The following is a 19,534-nucleotide window of genomic DNA, read 5'->3' as shown; positions in this document are numbered from 1 at the left end:
TATGTTATGATGTTATGTTTAATGGGAACTATATACTGTTAAGCTAAAAAGGGAGGATTGTAGTGTATGTAACCGTTCCACCTTTAAGAGAACCGTTCCACCTTTAAGAGAACTATTTTAAGAGTTGCACTACTTTATCTTGGCTGCTGTATACTGTAATACCGGTGGTGACCACACCGGTATATAAGTGCTGTGTAATGATTTATTGGGCAGTTCCGCCCTGACCTTCAACTAGTAAAGACCTGTTAAAGTTTACTCTTGTGGTCTGTGTAGTAATTCGCAATATAACACACAGACTTAACAGAAGCTATTGTCTCTGAGGAATGTCAATAACCTGCATTGACCTGTATATAAGGAGTAACATTCCATACTAAAAAGCATTTATAACTGAGATATATACACCTATTAAAACTTTGTAATATAAAAAAACTTTTGATATCTAGTTAAGTATATGCCCTAATCCAGGTATGGTCTCTCCATTTACAATACTTAACTGTTTACAAACAGCTAGTTCTGTGTAAAATTGCATATGAAAATAACTGATTTAAGGGTGGCATATTGGATTTTGCTGATGAAAAAACATATTTAGAAACAATCTGAAAGCAAGGCTACAGGATGTTACCATAGGATGTCTCTTCTAAAGCGCGTTATTTCTCATGGCGGTTTTACAGCAATACCATCACTCTGTCCACCACCAAGGGAAGAACAGGACAGTTCTTAAGCCATAGACGTGTGAGCAAGACTTATTGTTGAACTTGGTGAGGCTTGTAAAACAAAAAGTCTTATTCAGAAATCCATTTAACATGAACGAGCTATGTTTTATGGGTGGTAGAAATACTCTAGATATGGTTATGGTTAGAAACAGTAGTTTGTCCTTGTCATGTGGCACTGTGTAATTGGTATCCAGATTGCAAACTTTAAACTTTTCAAGCCCAATTCAGTTATATATCATTTTAGTTAGCATGATCTGTTCTCAAATATGCATGCAATATGCTAAATATTTTTCAGTTTTGATTTTATTTAGGCTTATGCTGAAAATAGCATCATATTGTTTCCATCCCTATTATTTTCACTGTACATAAAATCATACAAATATGTTTGGAGAAGCAATCAAGCAGAATAGAGTTATATAATATATGATACTTGATGAGATATTTTAATAGGCTTGGAAAATTCAGTTGAATTGAAGTCAGTGTTGATAGTTTTGCTTCAGAAATTCTGAGGGAATTATATAATAAAACACATTTGAAGCACTAACTATAATGGTTTAGGCTATTACATTTCCATTCATTTCAAAAGGGAGACATTTTTGGTTTGAAAAAAAAAGGTGGTTTTATAAACTTGAGATGGAAAAACAGGCTCAAAAATTAAAAGTGACTTGTTCAGTGAGAATGTCTTAAGTTCTTGAGAATACTCAAAAGTCCATATTTTAATCTTAAGGGAAGACCCCCGATATTTAAATTATGCTAATTAACCAATTGGGGATCTCCTCATCAACAGTAATGTTATTACATTAAAAAAAAGTTGCTATGCCAGAGCATAGGAACTTTATTCCCATGCTTATGTTTCCATATGTATAAAATGTAAACTATTTTGTTAAATAGTGATGAATTAAAGTCTTTAAGTAAATACTTTAAGATGATACTAATTTCAATCTTAAATAGAAGTTTTTTTCTTTCAGCATTATCTACAGTAACAACACTCTCAAAGAAGGACAATGTGCAGCACAGCCTGCGATTTACAGATTAACACTGTGAGACTTCACATCTACATAGATTTTTGCACAAAATAAATGAGCACTGAGAACCACTACCTTCCATGCCTGAGGGTAGTTGCTAGTTTTTGTGGAGTTGAACTCCTTGAGATAAAGCAAGTTTCATCTGATGTGTACGGAGATCTGCATTCCTCGAAGCTGCTCTCTGGGCATGTGGTTTCACCAGATCGTAAAGAGCCAAAAGTCTTACATGTTTCAGTGTCAGTATCACTAAGTAGACCAATGCATTGGTCATCTGAGAATCCCACTCTGTGTTTTGGGGAATGCCTAACAATAAATTCAGATGGTCTTAACTTGCTTTTCTGTTCCAGTAGATCAACACTTCTAATAATATTTGCCAGTGTTTTCACCTGTTCTTTCACTTCTCCCTCTTTCACCTGAACATATTTTCCCTTCATTGGTGTCTTGCAATACTTTCGGCATATTCTGTAAAATGCACATAAATGTCTGTAAAGATCACAGTGCAATGTATGAGACAGCTAATCCTGAAAATCTCCTACTCCCTTCTTAAATAAATGTATGAGTAACTAACACATCTCTTGTGATATTGCTCACTATGAGGTTTTGTTGGTGCAAGTGGCCGGGGGGCGGGGGGGGGCAGAGAGGGGGGTGGTGTTGCTAATAACATAAATCCATCTACCACAGTTTTCCAGTTCTGAACTGTCCTACCTCAGGAGGAGGGAACAACTAATACTGTCTGCCTCAGTCAGCAACAAAGATATTTGTGTACTAATGACTGGTAATTAGTACTAGTTATGGAGGTCTGTGACCAGATCACAATTCCAGTTGAAGGATGTTATGATGGAAGTGAGGGCCTTGGCAGGATGGAACAAATACAATTATGGGGTAGGGAAGAATTAAAACATAATAAAATAGAAAAAAGATAAACGCTTCCAAGCTAAAAAAAAAATACTAGAACTACTTGAGAATTAAGATACATAAAACTGTTTGATCCAGAGCTGAGCCTCAAACCCCATGTGCTAGACCTCCAATGTAAAAGGACTGTCAAGATTTGAGGAGATGGCGCTAAGCATTTTTGGCTCAGAGTCTGTTGAGGGAGCTGGGGAGAGAGAGTTTGGAGGTATGTTACTACTGCTGAGCATTCATTCTCCTTTTATTAGTCTCATTATTACATTAATGCTCAGTAACACAGAGGTATACATTGCAAAACAGTAGCTTGACACAATACTTTGACATCTCACCAAACTCTTGTAACACATCTTAATTTTTCTCTTCCCAAGATGAGGTGATGGCAGCTGGCAGCAGTCAGGGACTGCACTTCACAGCAGACTATGTCACATGCTTCACCTGGTGCAAGCTCCATCACAGATCCAAGTAATTTGGGGCATTTAAATAACAAAATAGAGAGAGCACCGGGTGAAGTGAAGGGGAGCATGTGGAGGATTGGCATGCAGCTACTTTGCTTTCAAATTGGTGAGGAGCTATGTTGAACCAAGTGCCTCGTTCTATTTCTGTTCTACAGCTGTTCATGGTTTTCTCAGTGGGGTCAGCAGCCATGGCTGCAGAGGATAACACTGGTCTCACAGCAGCCGCCAACCCGGTCTTTGTGAACTTCTGATTAATGCAAGCATGTGAATTGCTATGCAATGAAGGACTCACGGCTGCTGTCTGGACAATAGGTATTCACATGCATAATGATGTTTCTATGGTCAGGCACCACCTGAACATTAATTGAATGGAAGCCCTTTTGGTTCACGAAGGCCAGTGATATAAGGAACCCTGACACCCACATTGGTGCCATCTATGGCGCTAGGTGCTCAAGCTTTGTGAGGCTTATAACTTACCCAAGTTTGAGCAGCGTACAAACCCTTTCTGATGAAAGGTCATCGATCTGAAACATTTTAACTCTGTTTCTCTCTCCACGGATGCTGCCTGACCCACTGAGCGTTTCCAGCATTTCCTGTTTCTATTTCAGATTTCCAGCATCCGCAGTATTTTGCTATTGTTGGCAGAAACTGTCTCTATAAATAATGGAATGCCCCCTCTAAAGAAGATTCTTTCTCTTGTTGATAAGGTGAAAGTAATTGCAATGCTGAATGGGATCAAAGTTTCTCAGATTTCCAGAGTTAAATTGCTAAACAGTTTGGTGCACCACAGCCTTTTTTTAATAAAAGATTTGTGGTGCGGCACTGTATTGTGTATATTGTAATGAAGAAAATTACATTAATATTCTCCGTTATCCATAACAAATGTGACTGTTTTTACAGTACAAGGAAACTCTTGTTTAAACGGCACCTAAATATCCGGAATTCGCTATTAACTGGCAAAATTTATACTCCGAAAACAACACCTCAATAACCGGAAATGTTGATATGACAGTTAAAACGGACAATAGAACAGTTAAGTGAATAAAATGATTTGGCAAAATCATTATTCATTTAACAGTTTTCTTTTGTAGTCTTTTGGCCACTTCTGAAGGTGCTATCTACAAAAAGGTGAGTAGTTTTACTTTTTAATCCTTTGTGTTATTACCTTTTTGTCTTTCAATCTCCCTTTTCAAATAATTCTGTAACTGGGTGTTGTTTTTGATATCATTGGACGATAGGATGACAGTCTCCTCGAATGCATTCGATAAGTTTCCACATGAGACTGTTAGCTAAAATTAAAGCTCATGTAATTGAAGGCAAATCATTGACCTGCTTAGGAGATTGATTAGGCGGTAGAAGACAGAGAGTAGGGATAATGGGTATGTACTCAAATTGGAAGGAAGTGACTGTGCTGGGGCTTCAACTTTTCATGACTTAGATAACACAATAGAGAGCTATATATCCAAGTCTGCCAACGCACAAAGATGATGGCATAATAAGTAGTGCAGACGGGAGCTTAAAATTAAAAAGAGACATCGATGTGAGCCAAAGGTATTAAGGGATGTGGAACTAAGGTGGGTAAATGGAGTTAGGGTACAGATCAGCCATGATCTCATTGAATGGTGGAACAGGCTCGAGGGGCTGAATGGTCTACACTTTTGCTATGTGCAGCATCAACATGAGGAATCACAGGATGATGTGTTAAAATCAGCTGGATCATTGCATGGATATGCTGAGCGGATGTCTGGCTTTCCCACAAATATGTAGGAGACATCAGCAAAACAATCAGTCTGTCTGTTCTTCTGCAACTCCTAGTGAGCAGTTATAGAGAGCAGTTTTAAAGCAGCATTGGTGGTGGCCTAATGGCAAAAAAATTAATTCAGCAATATCAGTAATGATTGATACTTACATCCAAAGTGTTATGAAAAAGATGCAAGTTCCTACTGAAGAGGCCACCGGTAATATCCATGGGTACATGATCCCTAGGAGTCATAAAGATGGTTTGAGTTAAAAAGTACAAAATATTGGCCCGTATTTTACGATCGGAGGCTTCCTGCATGCGGAGGACTCCGAGCTGGAAAAAATCTACTCCCTTACCTGAGGGCTCCGGAGGTCCGGACATTTCCGTTCCTGGGCCTCTCCATTATGAAATGCGCAGGGTCCAGGTATCCCAGGGGCGCAGGCGGTTCGCAAGCGTCCCTGGGATCACGTGGGCCATGGGGAACCAATGAAAGAAGGGAATCCCCCTTCATACTTTTGACAGGTCTCTCAGTTTAGACCCATCAAAAGTATAAATGGAGATCACTTCAAAAAAACACATCAAAACATTGGCCCAGAAATTCGGGTCGGGGGCCCCCGACCTGCACTTACCTAGCGTGCTGGCCATTGAGCTGTGGACCCACGTGGAATTCCGATCCTGGGCCTGCTCCAACTGCCGGCACGCAGTGCTTGCATATCCCAGGGGCGCAGTTAGTTCGATGCGTCCCCTGGGATCACGTGGGCCATGGAGAGCCAATCGGAGCAGGGAATGCTTCATTCATAAGTTTGACAGGAAGGGCTGTCAAAACTTATAAATACTACGAGCCCCAAAACATCACTAAATCTTCAAATAAATTTTTTTTTAAATCACATTTTTTAAATAAACTATAAATTACATGAAATAACTGTTTTAAACAATAATTTAAATTTTGAAAAAAAATAATTTTATTTTCTAACGGGGCTAAAAATAAACTTACCTTTCTTTAAAGTATTTAAAAATAATAAACCTGTGGAAAAAAATGTTTTCACAGAAATCACAGAAACCCCACAGTGCAGATAGAGGCCATTTCGGCCCATTGAGCCTGCACCGACACATATCCCACCCGATCCCCGTAACCCCTACACCAACACATATCCCACCCTATCCCCGTAACCCCATGTATTTAATCCCCCTAACACTAAGGGTCAATTTTTCATAGCCAATCAACCTAACCCGCACATCTTTGGACTGTGGGAGGAAACTGGAGCACCCGGAGGAAACCCACGCAAGCACGGGGAGAATGTGCAAACTCCACACAGACAGTCACCCGAGGCTGGATTCGAACCCAGGCCCCTGGCGCTGTGAGGCAACAGTGCTAACCACTATGCCACCACTAATTCACCACTTACCTTGTAAAACGCAGGCCTTGCGACTGCTTTTTATATGTGTAACTTCTGAAGACTTACCCTCCCGGGAAAACCTGCAAAAAAAACGTAAGTTCGATGCGCATGCGCAGCCTCTCCTGCGCACGCGTTCGAACGCTGAACCCCTTCGTTCAGGGGAACGGAAGTGCCGGTTTCCCGCGCATGCGCAGTTCATGCAGGAAACCGGCATTTCCATTGGGCTTACGGGTGAGTACCCCGTGCGTACTCACCCATGGAGACCCGAAGTTCTGGGCCATTAAATACATTTTTTGAAAAAATCACGTTTTAAAAATTAGTTAAAATTACATTAAATTTAATATTTTTTTTTTAATTAAATTTTTTGAAAAAAAAAAATAAAGTTTTTTACAGGGTTAAAAATAAACTTACCTTTTTAAAAGTATTTTTAAATTATAAATGAGTGAAAATGTTTTAAAAAACTTTTTAAAACTCTTAGGGCTAGAAATTCAGTATAGCCACTTTTGGGGCGGTAAAGTCGGGCGGCCGCTAAAGTTTGCGCCCGCCGCAAAGTCGAGGCCACTTCGCCAATATTCAGTAGCATCGCCCTAAGAGGTTGCTGCAGCGCTAAAACTGGCGATGCACGACTATCTTTAGGCGCTAAGCCGGCGGTGCTGTGCGATACCGCCGAGGCCGGGCGCAGCGCAGGTGCGGTCATTTCTTGATTGACGGCAGACACGCTGGCGCCGGCCATCTCTTAAAGGGGGAAGGGTCGAGTTGTTTGGCTGCCACGCCCTGGACACTGCAGCCCTCCAGCTAGGCCTGAGCACTGCTGCTGCACCTATTTAGCGACCAGGACGATGCAGAAGGCCCGGGAAAGAGCGCAGCGCTTTACTGAAGCTGACCTGAGGCTGCTGGTTCGCGCTGTGGAGCGAAGACGCCATATTTTGTTTCCAGACAGTGGCAAGAAGCCGATGACCAGCGTCTTCCGCAAAGCCTGGAGGGATGTCTCCAACAGGGTGACATCCAACAGTGTGGTTGGCAGGACTCCTGTACAATGCAGGAAGAAGTTTAATGACCTCACTAGGATTGTCAGGGTGAGTACCCTTTCCAGTGTCCTCCTCATCCTTGCATGTGCACCTCACATTATGGGCAAAGGGACCTGAAAGCCCTAATGGCCAGCCCTCATCCAGCAGCTATGGGACTGGCATGACCATCAATTGCACATTCTGCACTTTACACACTGTCCAAGCTATTCCACCATGGGAGGCTGTGCAGACAAGATCAGGGCTACACACCGTACTTAGAGGCCATCCTTTCTCTTGCAGGCCAAGCTGGCTAACAACAAGCGTAGCCAGCTTGCGACCGGGGGAGGCGGGCCTCAGCACCAGGAGCTCACCGACCTAGACCAGCGCATGGAGCGCATCATGGGAGTCCGTGTCATTGGCCCCGTTGCCACTGGAGATGCCGACCCTGTTCTGGGCACCAATGGTAAGGACATGACCTTTTGGACCTCTCTCGTTCCACTTGCGCATCAGATCAACATCCTTTGCCACTGTCCGACCAATGCGGTGAATGGCACCACTCATGCCTCCCTCGCTGACGCCCGGTCCTCACTCTAAAGCTACTCTTGTGCCTTCCTGCTTTCAGATGGTGAGGCGCCAGGTGAGGAGGAGGTCCCTGAAGCTGCCAGTGTCAGCCCCTCGGAAGAGGAGGAGGAGGAGGAGGAAGAGGAAGGCGGCCCATCAGTGGCACCTTCAGCCGCGCCAACCCATGGCGATGTAGGGGACACGTCTTCCCTGGAGGGGAGCCTGGGGGAAGGGTCGCAGGGGAGTCCAGTTCCTGGGCCCAGCCACCTGCAGCAACACGGGAGGGGTGGGGAAGCTCGGCGGCCTTCTCCCCAGAGGGTGAGTGCGGCCTCCAGTCCGGCGATGGTCAGCGCAGAGGAGGTGCGCCTCCTCGAGGAAATGACCGTCGACTCGGAGCGCAGGCACACGGAGCTCATGAGGGTAGTGGCACAGATGCCTGACGCCATAGAGTCATTGGCTAAGAGTGTCAAGGAATTCGGGGCATCACAGGCCAGAAGTCTGGAGGAAGTCGGTGCAGCTCAGGCCAGGAGTCTGCAGCAATTCGGTGCAGCTCAGGCCAGGAGTCTGCAGCAATTCGGTGCAGCTCAGGCCAGGAGTCTGCAGCAATTCGGTGCAGCTCAGGACAGGAGTCTGCAGCAATTCGGTGCAGCTCAGGACAGGAGTCTGGAGGAAGTCGGTGCAGCTCAGGACAGGAGTCTGCAGGAAGTCGGGGCAGCTCAGGACAGGAGTCTGCAGGAAGTCGGGGCAGCTCAGGACAGGAGTCTGCAGGAAGTCGGGGCAGCTCAGGCAGCTAGTAGCCAAATGATCAGTGGTGCCGTCCAGTCACTGGCTGGTCTGATGCGGTCACAGACCAGGGCAACACGGGCACTAACTGCTGCCACATTCGCTGCGTCAGGCAGGCATCGCCAGGGCACCCGCCGCGCTGCAGCAGCACAGCGGTCTGTCCTTCAGCAGATTGCTGCGCATGCTGCCGTGCTGGCCCGGGCGAGTGCCAGTGTCTCAGGCGACCAGCGAGCACCTGCCATCAGCCAGCTTGCCCCCATTCCTGCAGCCGCCACTGCCACTCCCCCAGTGGAGCTGCCACGAGCTGCTGGACAGACTGATGCTGCCCAGCCACAGCTGCAGCAGTCACCAGCCGGCCCCTCGAGGGCCAGAGCTTGTCTAGGCCGATCCCCAAGGGCATCTGCCATCACGCCATGTGCCCCTCAGGAGCCTTCCCCCAGCCTTGCTGCAGCCACTGGGCTCACTTTGAGGAGGAGCAGCAGGGCGGCCAGGGGCCACACAAAGATGCCCAAGGCATCGCCCTCGCGGGCCAAAAAGTAGAATGTGTGGCAAGTTGTGTTTGTTTTTTGAGGCCGAGAATTTGATGTTTGTTTTTTGAAGGCCGAGGATGTGATGTTTCTTTTTTACGAAGGCCGAGGATGACGGACATTTTGGTTGCACTGTTTTGTTAATCCTCTCCAGGTTGTGGGAGCGAGTAATGTGTCTGACTGTTTTTTGGGGGTTTCTTCTGTTTTTGTTTTTCATGCGGGAAGGGCACTGAGTTTGTGGAATAAACAATTTTCTTTATTCAGATTGTCCATGTTTGAACTTTGAAGTTTTTGTTGCCTTAACCGGCTGAGGGCTTGCGGAGCGGCTGCATTCATGTTCTTTCATTGGCACAAGCCATTCCCTGACAGGGGACCTAGAACCTACGTTCAATAAGCCGCCGACGGGTGGCCCTTGCACCTTGTGCCTCCCTCCTGTGCTGGTCCTCCTCCTCCTCCTCCTCCTGAGGTGGTGCTCCAACCTGAGGTGGCAGTGCCTGAGTCCTGCGGATAGCCAGGTTGTGCAGCATGCAGCAAATGACCACGAAATGGGAGACTCGCTCGGGCGAATACTGCAGAGCTCCGCTGGAACGATCCAGGCAGCGGAACCGTTGCTTCAGGACGCCAATTGTTTGTTCAATGATGCTCTCGTTGTATGCCTCTTCAGTAGGGGTCCTGGGCGCGCGGAGTGGGGTCATGAGCCAGGTACACAAAGGATAGCCTTTGTCCCCGATAAGCCATCCTCTTGGGTGAGGCTGTGCCTGGAACATGTCAGCCACAGTTGTCTGTCGCAGGATAAAGGCATCGTGGCTGCTGCCTGGAAAGCAGGCATTGACAGCTAGGATGCGCTGCCTGTGGTCACACACCAGCTGTACGTTGAGGGAATGGTAGCCCTTCCGGTTGCGGTAATCCTCAGCATTCTCCAGAGGTGCCCGCAAAGCCACATGCGTGCAGTCAATGGCGCCCTGCACCATGGGGAAGGCCGCTATTCTTGCAAATCCCATTGCACGCTGCTGCTGCTTCTCCACGGTCATGGGGAAGGAGATGAATTGACGTCTCCTTCTGAAAAGGGCATTGGTCACCTGGCGGATGCAGCAATGCACGGCGAACTGGGAGATGTTAGCAATGTCCCCAGCAGCGGATTGGAAGGAGCCGGTGGCATAGAAGTTCAGAGCCACCGTCACCTTCACTGCCACCGACAGAGACGTCCTGCACCTCAGCTGTGGCTGCAGATCTCTCTGAAGCAGCTGGCAGATCTCTGTGACCACCTCCCTTCTGAATCGCAGCCTCCTAACACACTGCTCGTCAGACATGTTGACATAGGAGAACTGCTGGAGGTATACCCTGAGTGGGTAAGGCCTCCCTTGCCGACGCCTGTTGCCCCCTCTGCGTCTAGCCAGGGCTGCCACTCTCTCACGCTGTCTGTGAGCCCTTTGGACGTAATGGTGAAAGCCAGCGTTGACAGCCCCCATAATATGCTGGCAAACAATGAGATATCAATGAAGGCAAAGAGAATTGCAAAGCTGTGGCCTGAAGCCAGAAATACCTGTCCTAGTGTTGGGCCAAAGCAGTAAGCTCTCTACCTTGGTCTCTCTCCAAAAATCCGTCTCACAAGAGTGAGTGCTGCAAAATGGATGCCCTTTATAGTGCAGGGGAAGTGCCCTTTAATTTGCACTCCCCGCGGCCCGCACCGGCTGTGCACCGTTCCACTCCACAGTCGTTAGGGCCGCCACGCGCACAATGGGGCGGCGCGACTGAAGTTCCGGTTTGGGGCGCACAAAGGGCGTTGCACGAGGAAATGACGTCATGATCTGCGCGCGCAGCTGAGCGCGCGCAAAGGCTTTGCACCGGCGCTAAATGTCTACTGAAGTTGGGGCGAGGCGCAGATCGCGCTGCGCCCGTGCGCTAAGTGCCTAGCGCTCGAGATCTACTCCTCCTAAGGTGCTAACGGCTGGCGCAGCCAACTGAATTTCTAGGCCTTATGCTGGTAAAACAGGCCTGCTTTTACCAGGTGTAAGATTTGTAAAGGATTTCAGTGGGTGGAGGTTCTGCAGAAAGCGGAACTCTCCACCTGCAGAGGCCCTTCTCCAGGGCAGGTGTGCGATCTGTCAAGAGGATTCTTGACAGATCGGAAGGGCCGGTTTTCAACGCATGCCTGAAACCAGCACTTGCAAGGTCCCTATGGGTGTGTACACAGCTCGTACACACCCGTAGGGATCGGAAAATATGGGCCATTAAATAAGATTAATCAAGCCAATAAGTAGCAGTCTGAGGCTTTTGTGGTGCTCGGTGATAGCGACAGTTCCGGTTTTAATTAGATTGCCCTCTACGATAGAGCTAAATCGGAAATTTCAAAATTGTGCAGAAATTTGCCCAACTTCCTATTTTCTACTTGATGGAAAACAGGTGGATATTTTGTGAACATCAAGAAGATTACACAATACTTTTGATGTATACACCAGAGTGAATTAGAAAGAGTGCTCTGTTTCTTTTGAACAACCTTCTTTTAGATGCTTTCCTATGACATCCAAAAATATATGCAATACATGTTGTAAATCAAATAATCTTGCTGGCTGACATGATTATTCTTTAACCCTAACTCAAATGCTGATGGTTTTAATGTAGAGTAAACTTGAAGTGAAGAAGTTTTCATTTTTTTTAATTGTAGGAAATAAACAGGGTTTTATGGTTCAGTACTAATTTGCTTGAATTTAATTGTGTTCAGCTGAATCTAATATAAAAAAAATCTGTTGAATTGTAATTAGATTATTACCTTGCTCAGGTTGTTTATGATTTGGATAGTTACTACTTTCCTACATATATATATATATGGAATTCTGATGTAGAGATTAACCCTGCCTGGTGGGATAAATACTGGCCCAGAAATTAGGTTCGGGGGCTTGCCGCACGTGCAAGCCCCCGATGTGCACTTACCCGGCGCGCCGACAGCTGAAGCCTGGGCCTGCTTGGAATTCCTGTCACTGGCCCAGTTCAGCTGTCGGTGCGATGTGCTTGCCTGATCCAGCGGCGTAGTTAGTTCGATGTGCCGGCTGGGATCAGGTGAGCACTGGGCAGCCAATCAGGGGAGGGAAAACTTCATTCATGAGTTTGATAGTAAGAACTGTCAAAGTCATGAAAACTACAGGCGCCCAAAACACTACTTAAACTTTAAATAAAATTTTAAAAAACATCCCACTAATTAAATGAACTATAAATAACTTTAAAAAACTATTTTAAACAATTATTCAAATTAAAAATTTTTTTTTTTTTTTTTAAATCGGGTCTAAAAATACACTTACCTTACTGTAAAGTCCTTAAAAACAATAAAGTTGTGGAAATTTTTTTATAATTTTAAATAATAGACCACTTACCTTAAAGAATCAAGTCCTTACATCTCCTTTTTACATTTCTAAAAAGTTGAGGCCCTTACACACGGGCAAACCTGTAAAAAAGAAGGAAGTTCAACGCGTGCGCGCAGAGTCCTGCGCACACGCATTGGACCTCTGAACCCCTTGGAGGAAATGCCAGTTTCCCGTGCATGCGCTGTGCATGCTGAAATCCAGCACTTCCAATGGGCCCACGCGTTATCACGCGTACTCACGCGTTGGGACCGGAATTACTGGGCCACTATATCCAGGCTGTACCCCAAGAAAACATTTGTCTGAGTTACTTCAGCTTTCAATCTTGTGATCCATTACAACTCTTTTGTATGTATTTAAATTATGTGCTTGCTCTTAATTTTCCTTGCAAGACTCAATTAATCTTAGTAAACAATAATGGAGCTATAACATGCACTAGCTTCAAGGATTTGCAAATCACATCTGAAAGAAAATGAGTGCAGTATTATTGTAGGTTTTATTATCATTTCAGCATGGGTAGTAAATGTAATGTATGTACCTTTAAGGTGGGGGGAACTACTTTTTACAGCTTATGTATACTGTAGTACCGGCAGTGACCACACCTGTATATAACGTTCAGTAGTAATCTGTACAGATCAGTTGCAGTCTGAGCCACGTTGAGTAAACACCGTTTGTACCGTTCTCCGCAATCTGTGTCTGATTATACACGAACGTAACATTGGCGACGAGGCAGGTTCGAACCTACCTGCAACTCTGCATCACCTCCCGGGGATTCGTTCCTGGAGATCAGTGGATTGGAGGTCAAGGCCAGAGACTCGGGCGTCGACCACGGGCAACCGCCCAGTCATCCAGCAGAGACTCGAGAATTGCGGGGGAGGCTGTCGAGAGCCAGGCTTGGCTTTCCAGTCGAGGTGGTCCAGCGAAACGGGCTGGCAACAGGTAGTGCGCAGACCCTTCCCGGACAGCGGCGGGCTAGAGCCCGACCGAACGGCACAGCAAAGGGCCGAGCAGCGTCGACGGGGGAGAGAGAGAGAGGGCAGAGCGCACAGGGCGCAGCCGGTGTTCAGGGGCCGAGCAGCGTCGGAGAGAGGGAGAGAGAGAAGCGCAGAAACCCGCGAGGCGCCGCCAGTGCCACGAGGACCGCCGGGAGCGGCGTCGGCAGCAGCGGGGGAGGAAGGAAAGCGCGGGAGACGCCATTTTAAGCCATTGGGAGACGCCATTTTAAACCACACCCAAAATGCCGAAGAGTGGCAGTATCACCGCATTTGACAATGAAGTCGAAGATTGGACTACATATGTCGAACGAATAGAGGTGTACTGCAAGGCAAATGAGGTGTCAGATGACAAGAAAGCGTCGGTATTGTTAAATTTAATGGGTGCAAAGACGTATGGTTTATTACGAAATCTAGTAACCCCAACGAAGCCAATGGAAAAGAGTTTTGAAGACATAGTAACGATACTAAAGGAACATTTAAACCCCACACCGCTGCTGATAGCAGAAAGATTCAAGTTTCACAAACGGAACCAGCATAAGGGTGAAAGCAATGCTGATTATTTAACAGAACTGCACAAACTATCGAAACACTGCCAGTTTGGAGCATGACTGGCAGATACCTTAAGGGACAAGTTTGTGTGTGGGCTTCAAAGTGAAGGAACCCAGAAACGGCTTTTATCTGAAAAGGACCTTACGCTGGAAAAGGCTTTCATCATTGCGGTATCATATGAAGCAGCAGCACGGGGCGCTGCAGAGATACAACAGAGACCGCAAGAATATGGCACAAACGAAATGTCATATGGAACAGAGAAGTGCTATCGCTGCGGCAGAACAACACACGACCAGAATGATTGCTGGTTCAAAGACAAAGTGTGCAGACAGTGTGGAAAAGTAGGACACATAGCACGAGTCTGCAGGTCGGGAAAGAAAACCAGCAATAAGAAACCGACCAAAGGAAAGTACAAGAAGGTATATAAGATAACGGAGAATAGTTCAGACGAACAAAAGAGTGATAACGACTCCGAAAGCAGGGAACTGAGTTGTCTGAAACTACATAATGTGATCACAACAGAGGATCACTGAACCATTTGGGTCACTCTCAAGATAGCAGGAGTCCAGGTAAAGATGGAATTGGACACAGGATCAGCCCTAACAGTTATAAACCGACGGGACTACGAGCGGCTATTCTCACACATACCCTTGAGAGACACAAAAATTATTTTGAAGACGTACACGGGGCAAAAAGTCTACCCCAAAGGAAAAATAGAGTCATAGAGTCATAGAGTTATACAGCACGGATAGAGGCCCTTCGGCCCATCGTGTCCGCGCCGGCCATCAAGCCCTGTCTAATCTAATCCCATATTCCAGCATTTGGTCCGTAGCCTTGTATGCTATGGCATTTCAAGTGCTCATCCAAATGCTTCTTAAATGTTGTGAGGGTTCCTGCCTCCACAACCCTTTCAGGCAGTGAGTTCCAGACTCCAACCACCCTCTGGGTGAAAAAGTTCTTTCTCAAATCCCCTCTAAACCTCCCGCCCTTTACCTTGAATCTATGCCCCCTAGTTATTGACCCCTCTACTAAGGGAAAAAGCTCCTCAGCATCCATCCTATCTATGCCCCTCATAATTTTGTACACCTCAATCATGTCCCCCCTCAGCCTCCTCTGCTCCAAGGAAAACAAACCCAATCTGCCCAGTCTCTCTTCATAGCTGAAGCGCTCCAGCCCTGGTAACATCCTGGTGAACCTCCTCTGCACCCTCTCTAACGCGATCACATCCTTCCTGTAGTGTGGCGACCAGAACTGCACACAGTATTCCAGCTGTGGCCTAACCAGTGTTTTATACAGCTCCATCATAACCTCCTTGCTCTTATATTCAATGCCTCGGCTAATGAAGGCAAGTATCCCATATGCCTTTTTTACCACCTTATCCACCTGTTCCGCCGCCTTCAGGGATCTGTGTACTTGCACACCCAGATCCCTCTGACCCTCCGTCTTGCCGAGGGTGTTTCCATTCATTGTGTATTCCCTTGCCTTGTTAGTCCCCCCAAAGTGCATCACCTCACACTTTTCCGGGTTAAATTCCATTTGCCACTGTTCCGCCCATCTGACCAACCCATCTATATCGTCCTGCAGACTGAGGCTACCCTCCTCGCTATTTACCACCCTACCAATTTTTGTATCATCCGCGAACTTACTGATCATACCCTTTACATTCATATCCAAGTCATTAATGTAGACCACAAACAGCAAGGGACCCAGCATCGATCCCTGTGGTACCCCACTGGCCACAGGCTTCCAGTCACAAAAACAACCTTCGACCATCACCCTCTGCCTTCTGCCACTAAGCCAGTTTTGTATCCAATGTGCCAAGGCACCCTGGATTCCATGGGCTCTTACCTTCTTGACCAGTCTCCTGTGCGGGACTTTATCGAAGGCCTTACTGAAATCCATGTATACCACATCCACTGCGTTACCCTCATCCACACACCTAGTCACCCCCTCAAAAAATTCAATCAAATTAGTCAGACATGATCTTCCCTTGACAAAGCCATGTTGACTATCCCTGATTAATCCTTGCCTCTCCAAGTGGAGACAAATTTTGTCCCTCAGAATTTTTTCCAATAATTTTCCTACCACTGATGTTAGGCTCACTGGCCTGTAGTTCCCCGGTTTTTCCCTACTACCCTTCTTGAATAATGGTACTACATTAGCGGTTCTCCAGTCCTCTGGCACATCCCCTGTGGCCAGAGAGGTCCTGAATATATGTGTTAGAGCCCCCGCAATCTCTTCCTTTGCCTCACACAGCAGCCTGGGATACATTTCATCCGGGCCTGGGGTTTATCCATTTTTAGGCCAGCTAAAACCGCCAATACCTCCTCCCTCTTGATGTTAATATGTTCGAGCATATCACAGTCCCCCCGCCCTATTTCTATGTCTACATCGTCCTTCTCCATAGTGAAAACAGATGCAAAAAATTCATTTAGAACCCCTCCTACATCTTCCGGCTCCACACACAGATTGCCACTTTTGTCCCTAATGGGCCCTATTTTTTCCCTAGTTATCCTCTTACCCTTAATATACTTATAAAACATCTTAGGATTTTCCTTTATTTTGCTCACCAGTGTTATTTCATGGCCCCTCCTTGATCTCCTAATTTCTTTTTTAAGTATCCCCCTGCACTTTTTGTACTCCTCTAGGGCTTCCTCCGTCTTTAGCCTTTTGTATCTGCCAAAAGCCCTCCTTTTTTTCCTAATCCATTCTCGTATATCCCCTGACATCCAAGGTTCCCTGTGGTTTTTGGAACCACCCTTGACCTTTACGGGAACATGTTGCCATTGTATGATCTCAATCTCCCTTCTGAAAGCCTCCCATTGCTCCGATGCGGATTTTCCTACAAGTAGCTGATCCCAGTCCATTTTGGCCAGATCCTGCCTTATCCTATTAAAATCGGCCTTCCCCCAATTTAGAACCTTTATTTCCGGCCCATCCCTGTCCCTTTCCATGACCACCTTAAATCTTACCATATTATGGTCACTGTCACCAAAGTGCTCACCTACTAGCACTTTTTCCACTTGGCCGGCCACATTCCCTAGAATTAGGTCCAGTACCGCCCCCTCTCTTGTAGGACTTTCTACATGCTGGCTCAAAAAGCTCTCCTGGATGCACTTAAAGAATTCTACACCCTCTGAGCCTTTCACACTCTGACTATCCCAGTTAATATTGGGGAAGTTGAAATCCCCCATTATTATTACCCTATTATTTGCACATTTCTCTGAGATTTGCCTACACATCTGTTCCTCTATCTCCCCCTGACTGTTTGGAGGCCTATAGTACACTCCCAGCAAAGTGCTTGCCCCCTTTTCGTTTTTAAGCTCCACCCATATGGCCTCATTAGAGGAACCTGCTGATATATCATCCCTCCTTACTGCAGTAATTGACTCCTTAATTAATATTGCGACACCCCCTCCTCTTATACTTCCCCCTCTGTCTCGCCTGAAGATTCTGTATCCCGGAATATTGAGCTGCCAGTCTTGCCCCTCCCTCAACCATGTCTCCGTGATAGCAACAATATCATACTCCCATGTGTTTATCAACACCTTCAGTCCATCCACCTTATTTGCAAGACTCCTTGCATTAAAATAGATGCCATCCAGCCTTGCCCTTATATATTTGCCCTGTCTACCAAGCTGACTTGTTTTTTTCTCTATAATTGGCAGCACATCACCCCCTATTTCAGCTCCCCTCTGTATCCCATCCCCCTGCCAAGTTAGTTTAAACCCCCCCCAACAGTGCTAGCAAACCTCCCCGCAAGGATATTTGTCCCGCTCTGGTTCAGGTGCAACCCGTCCGACTTGTACAAGTCCCACCTTTCCCAGAAGCAGGCCCAGTGATCCAGGAAAGTAAAACCCTCCCCCCTACACCAACTCTTTAGCCACGCATTCATCTGCTCTATCCTCCCATTCCTATACTCACTAGCACATGGCACTGGGAGTAATCCAGAGATTACAACCTTCGAGGTCCTGCTCTTTAATCTGTTACCTAGCTCCCTAAATTCTTGATGCAGGACCTCATCCCCCTTCCTTCCTATGTCGTTGGTCCCAATGTGGACCACGACCTCTGCCTGCTCACCCTCCCCCTTAAGAATGCCCTGTAGCCGCTCAGTGACATCCCTGACCCTGGCCCCAGGGAGGCAACAAACCATCCTGGAGTCACGTTTGCGGCCACAGAAACGCCTATCTGTTCCCCTTACGATAGAATCCCCTACCACTATTGCTCTCCCACTCTTTTTCCTCCCTTCCTGAGCAGCAGAAGCGTCCCTGGTGCCAGGAAGCTGGCTGCTGCTGCCTTCCCCTGGTGAGTCATCCCCCTCAACAGTATCCAACTTGGTATACCTGTTTGAACGGGGGATGTCCGCAGGGGTTCCCTGCACATCCTGCCTGCCTCTGTTGCTCCGCCTGATGGTCACCCCCTGTGCAGCCCTACCCTGAGGCGTGAACAACTTGCTAAACGTGCTATCCACGACCCTCTCAGCATCGCGCATGCTCCAAAATTCATCCACCCACAGCTCGAGCGCCGCAATGCGGTCTACAAGTAGCTGCAGCTGGATGCATTTCCCGCACACATGGTCGTCAGGGACACTGGCAGCGTCACCAAAGGGTGACCGTTATATATAACGGTAAGGAAACACCAAAACTAGACCTGTATGTATTGCAAGATGGAGGACCACCATTACTGGGACGTGAATGGATCCGGAAAATACAACTGGATTGGCATTCCATACAGGCACTGACTGTGGCTGACAAAAAGGATGACGACATCACACCTGGGTGACTGTCAAAGATCCTAACTGACGCAAAAAAAGTGTTCCAGCAAGGACTTGGAACCCTAAAAGGCATGACAGCGACGATTAAAATTGAAGAAAACGCAAGTCCAAATTTTTTTAAGGCCAGACCGGTGATATACCTATCAATTCATTCCATGAAAAGCGACGAGTTAAGATAGTACCTATAGGTTTTTATTGGCTAAATAACAGAGCCCACCCTCGTGGGTGATCGGTTCCAACAAGGAAGAATGCTAGCCAAGCGGTCACCTTTATACCTGGGCAAGCAGGCGAAGCCATGGGCGGAGTCAGCTGAGGTATGCCTAGGTATAACAGCGTGCGTGGCAAGAGGTAACCTTGTGTAGTGATAACAACAGTGTAAACAGTGATAACAACAGTGTAACAATAGTGAACGGTTGTGAACGGTAACAGTGGTTTACCACATTCACCCCTTGTTTAAAATCGAGTCCGTCGGGGTGAAGTGTACTACCAGTTCGTGTATGTCAGTCTCTCAGGAGGCCTTGTAAGCCTTTCTGATCGGCGCAGCAGCGGCGGCGGTGGTGCAGTATCCGATGTTAATGCTGGTGTCTGCGTGGTCGACAAAGGCTCCTGGGGTTCCGGCATGCCGTCTACAGGAGCTGGATTTGGGGGAGTGGTGGGGGGTAACGGTGGTATCTCAGGGGTGCCCGAGGGTGCGAGGTCTCGCAAGGAGACAGTGTCCTCCCGCCCGTCTGGGTATGCCACA

The 19,534-nt window shown here is 46.8% G+C and overlaps 1 protein-coding gene across 1 annotated transcript in view; it reads right to left on the bottom strand.

Annotated features, from left to right (window-relative positions):
- Window positions 1–1,027: 1,027 nt before the first annotated feature.
- LOC147117204 (zona pellucida-binding protein 2-like) overlaps window positions 1,028–19,534 on the bottom strand; it is a 147,068-nt gene continuing 128,561 nt past the window's right edge. Inside the window, exons 9-10 of the mRNA XM_085987991.1 lie at window positions 5,012–5,084; window positions 1,028–2,200 (exon numbers count right to left, since the gene is read on the bottom strand). Of these exons, the coding sequence (XP_085844117.1) occupies window positions 1,810–2,200; window positions 5,012–5,084 (464 nt within the window). The 3' untranslated portion in view covers window positions 1,028–1,809. The remainder of the gene's footprint in view (window positions 2,201–5,011; window positions 5,085–19,534) is intronic.

Source organism: Somniosus microcephalus, chromosome 5, assembly GCF_052327205.1.
Source record: "Somniosus microcephalus isolate GS21.2 chromosome 5, FLI_Smic_1.0, whole genome shotgun sequence".
NCBI lineage: Eukaryota > Metazoa > Chordata > Chondrichthyes > Squaliformes > Somniosidae > Somniosus > Somniosus microcephalus.
Note: the sequence above shows the minus strand (reverse complement) of the source record. Positions and strands in the feature narration are given on the sequence as shown.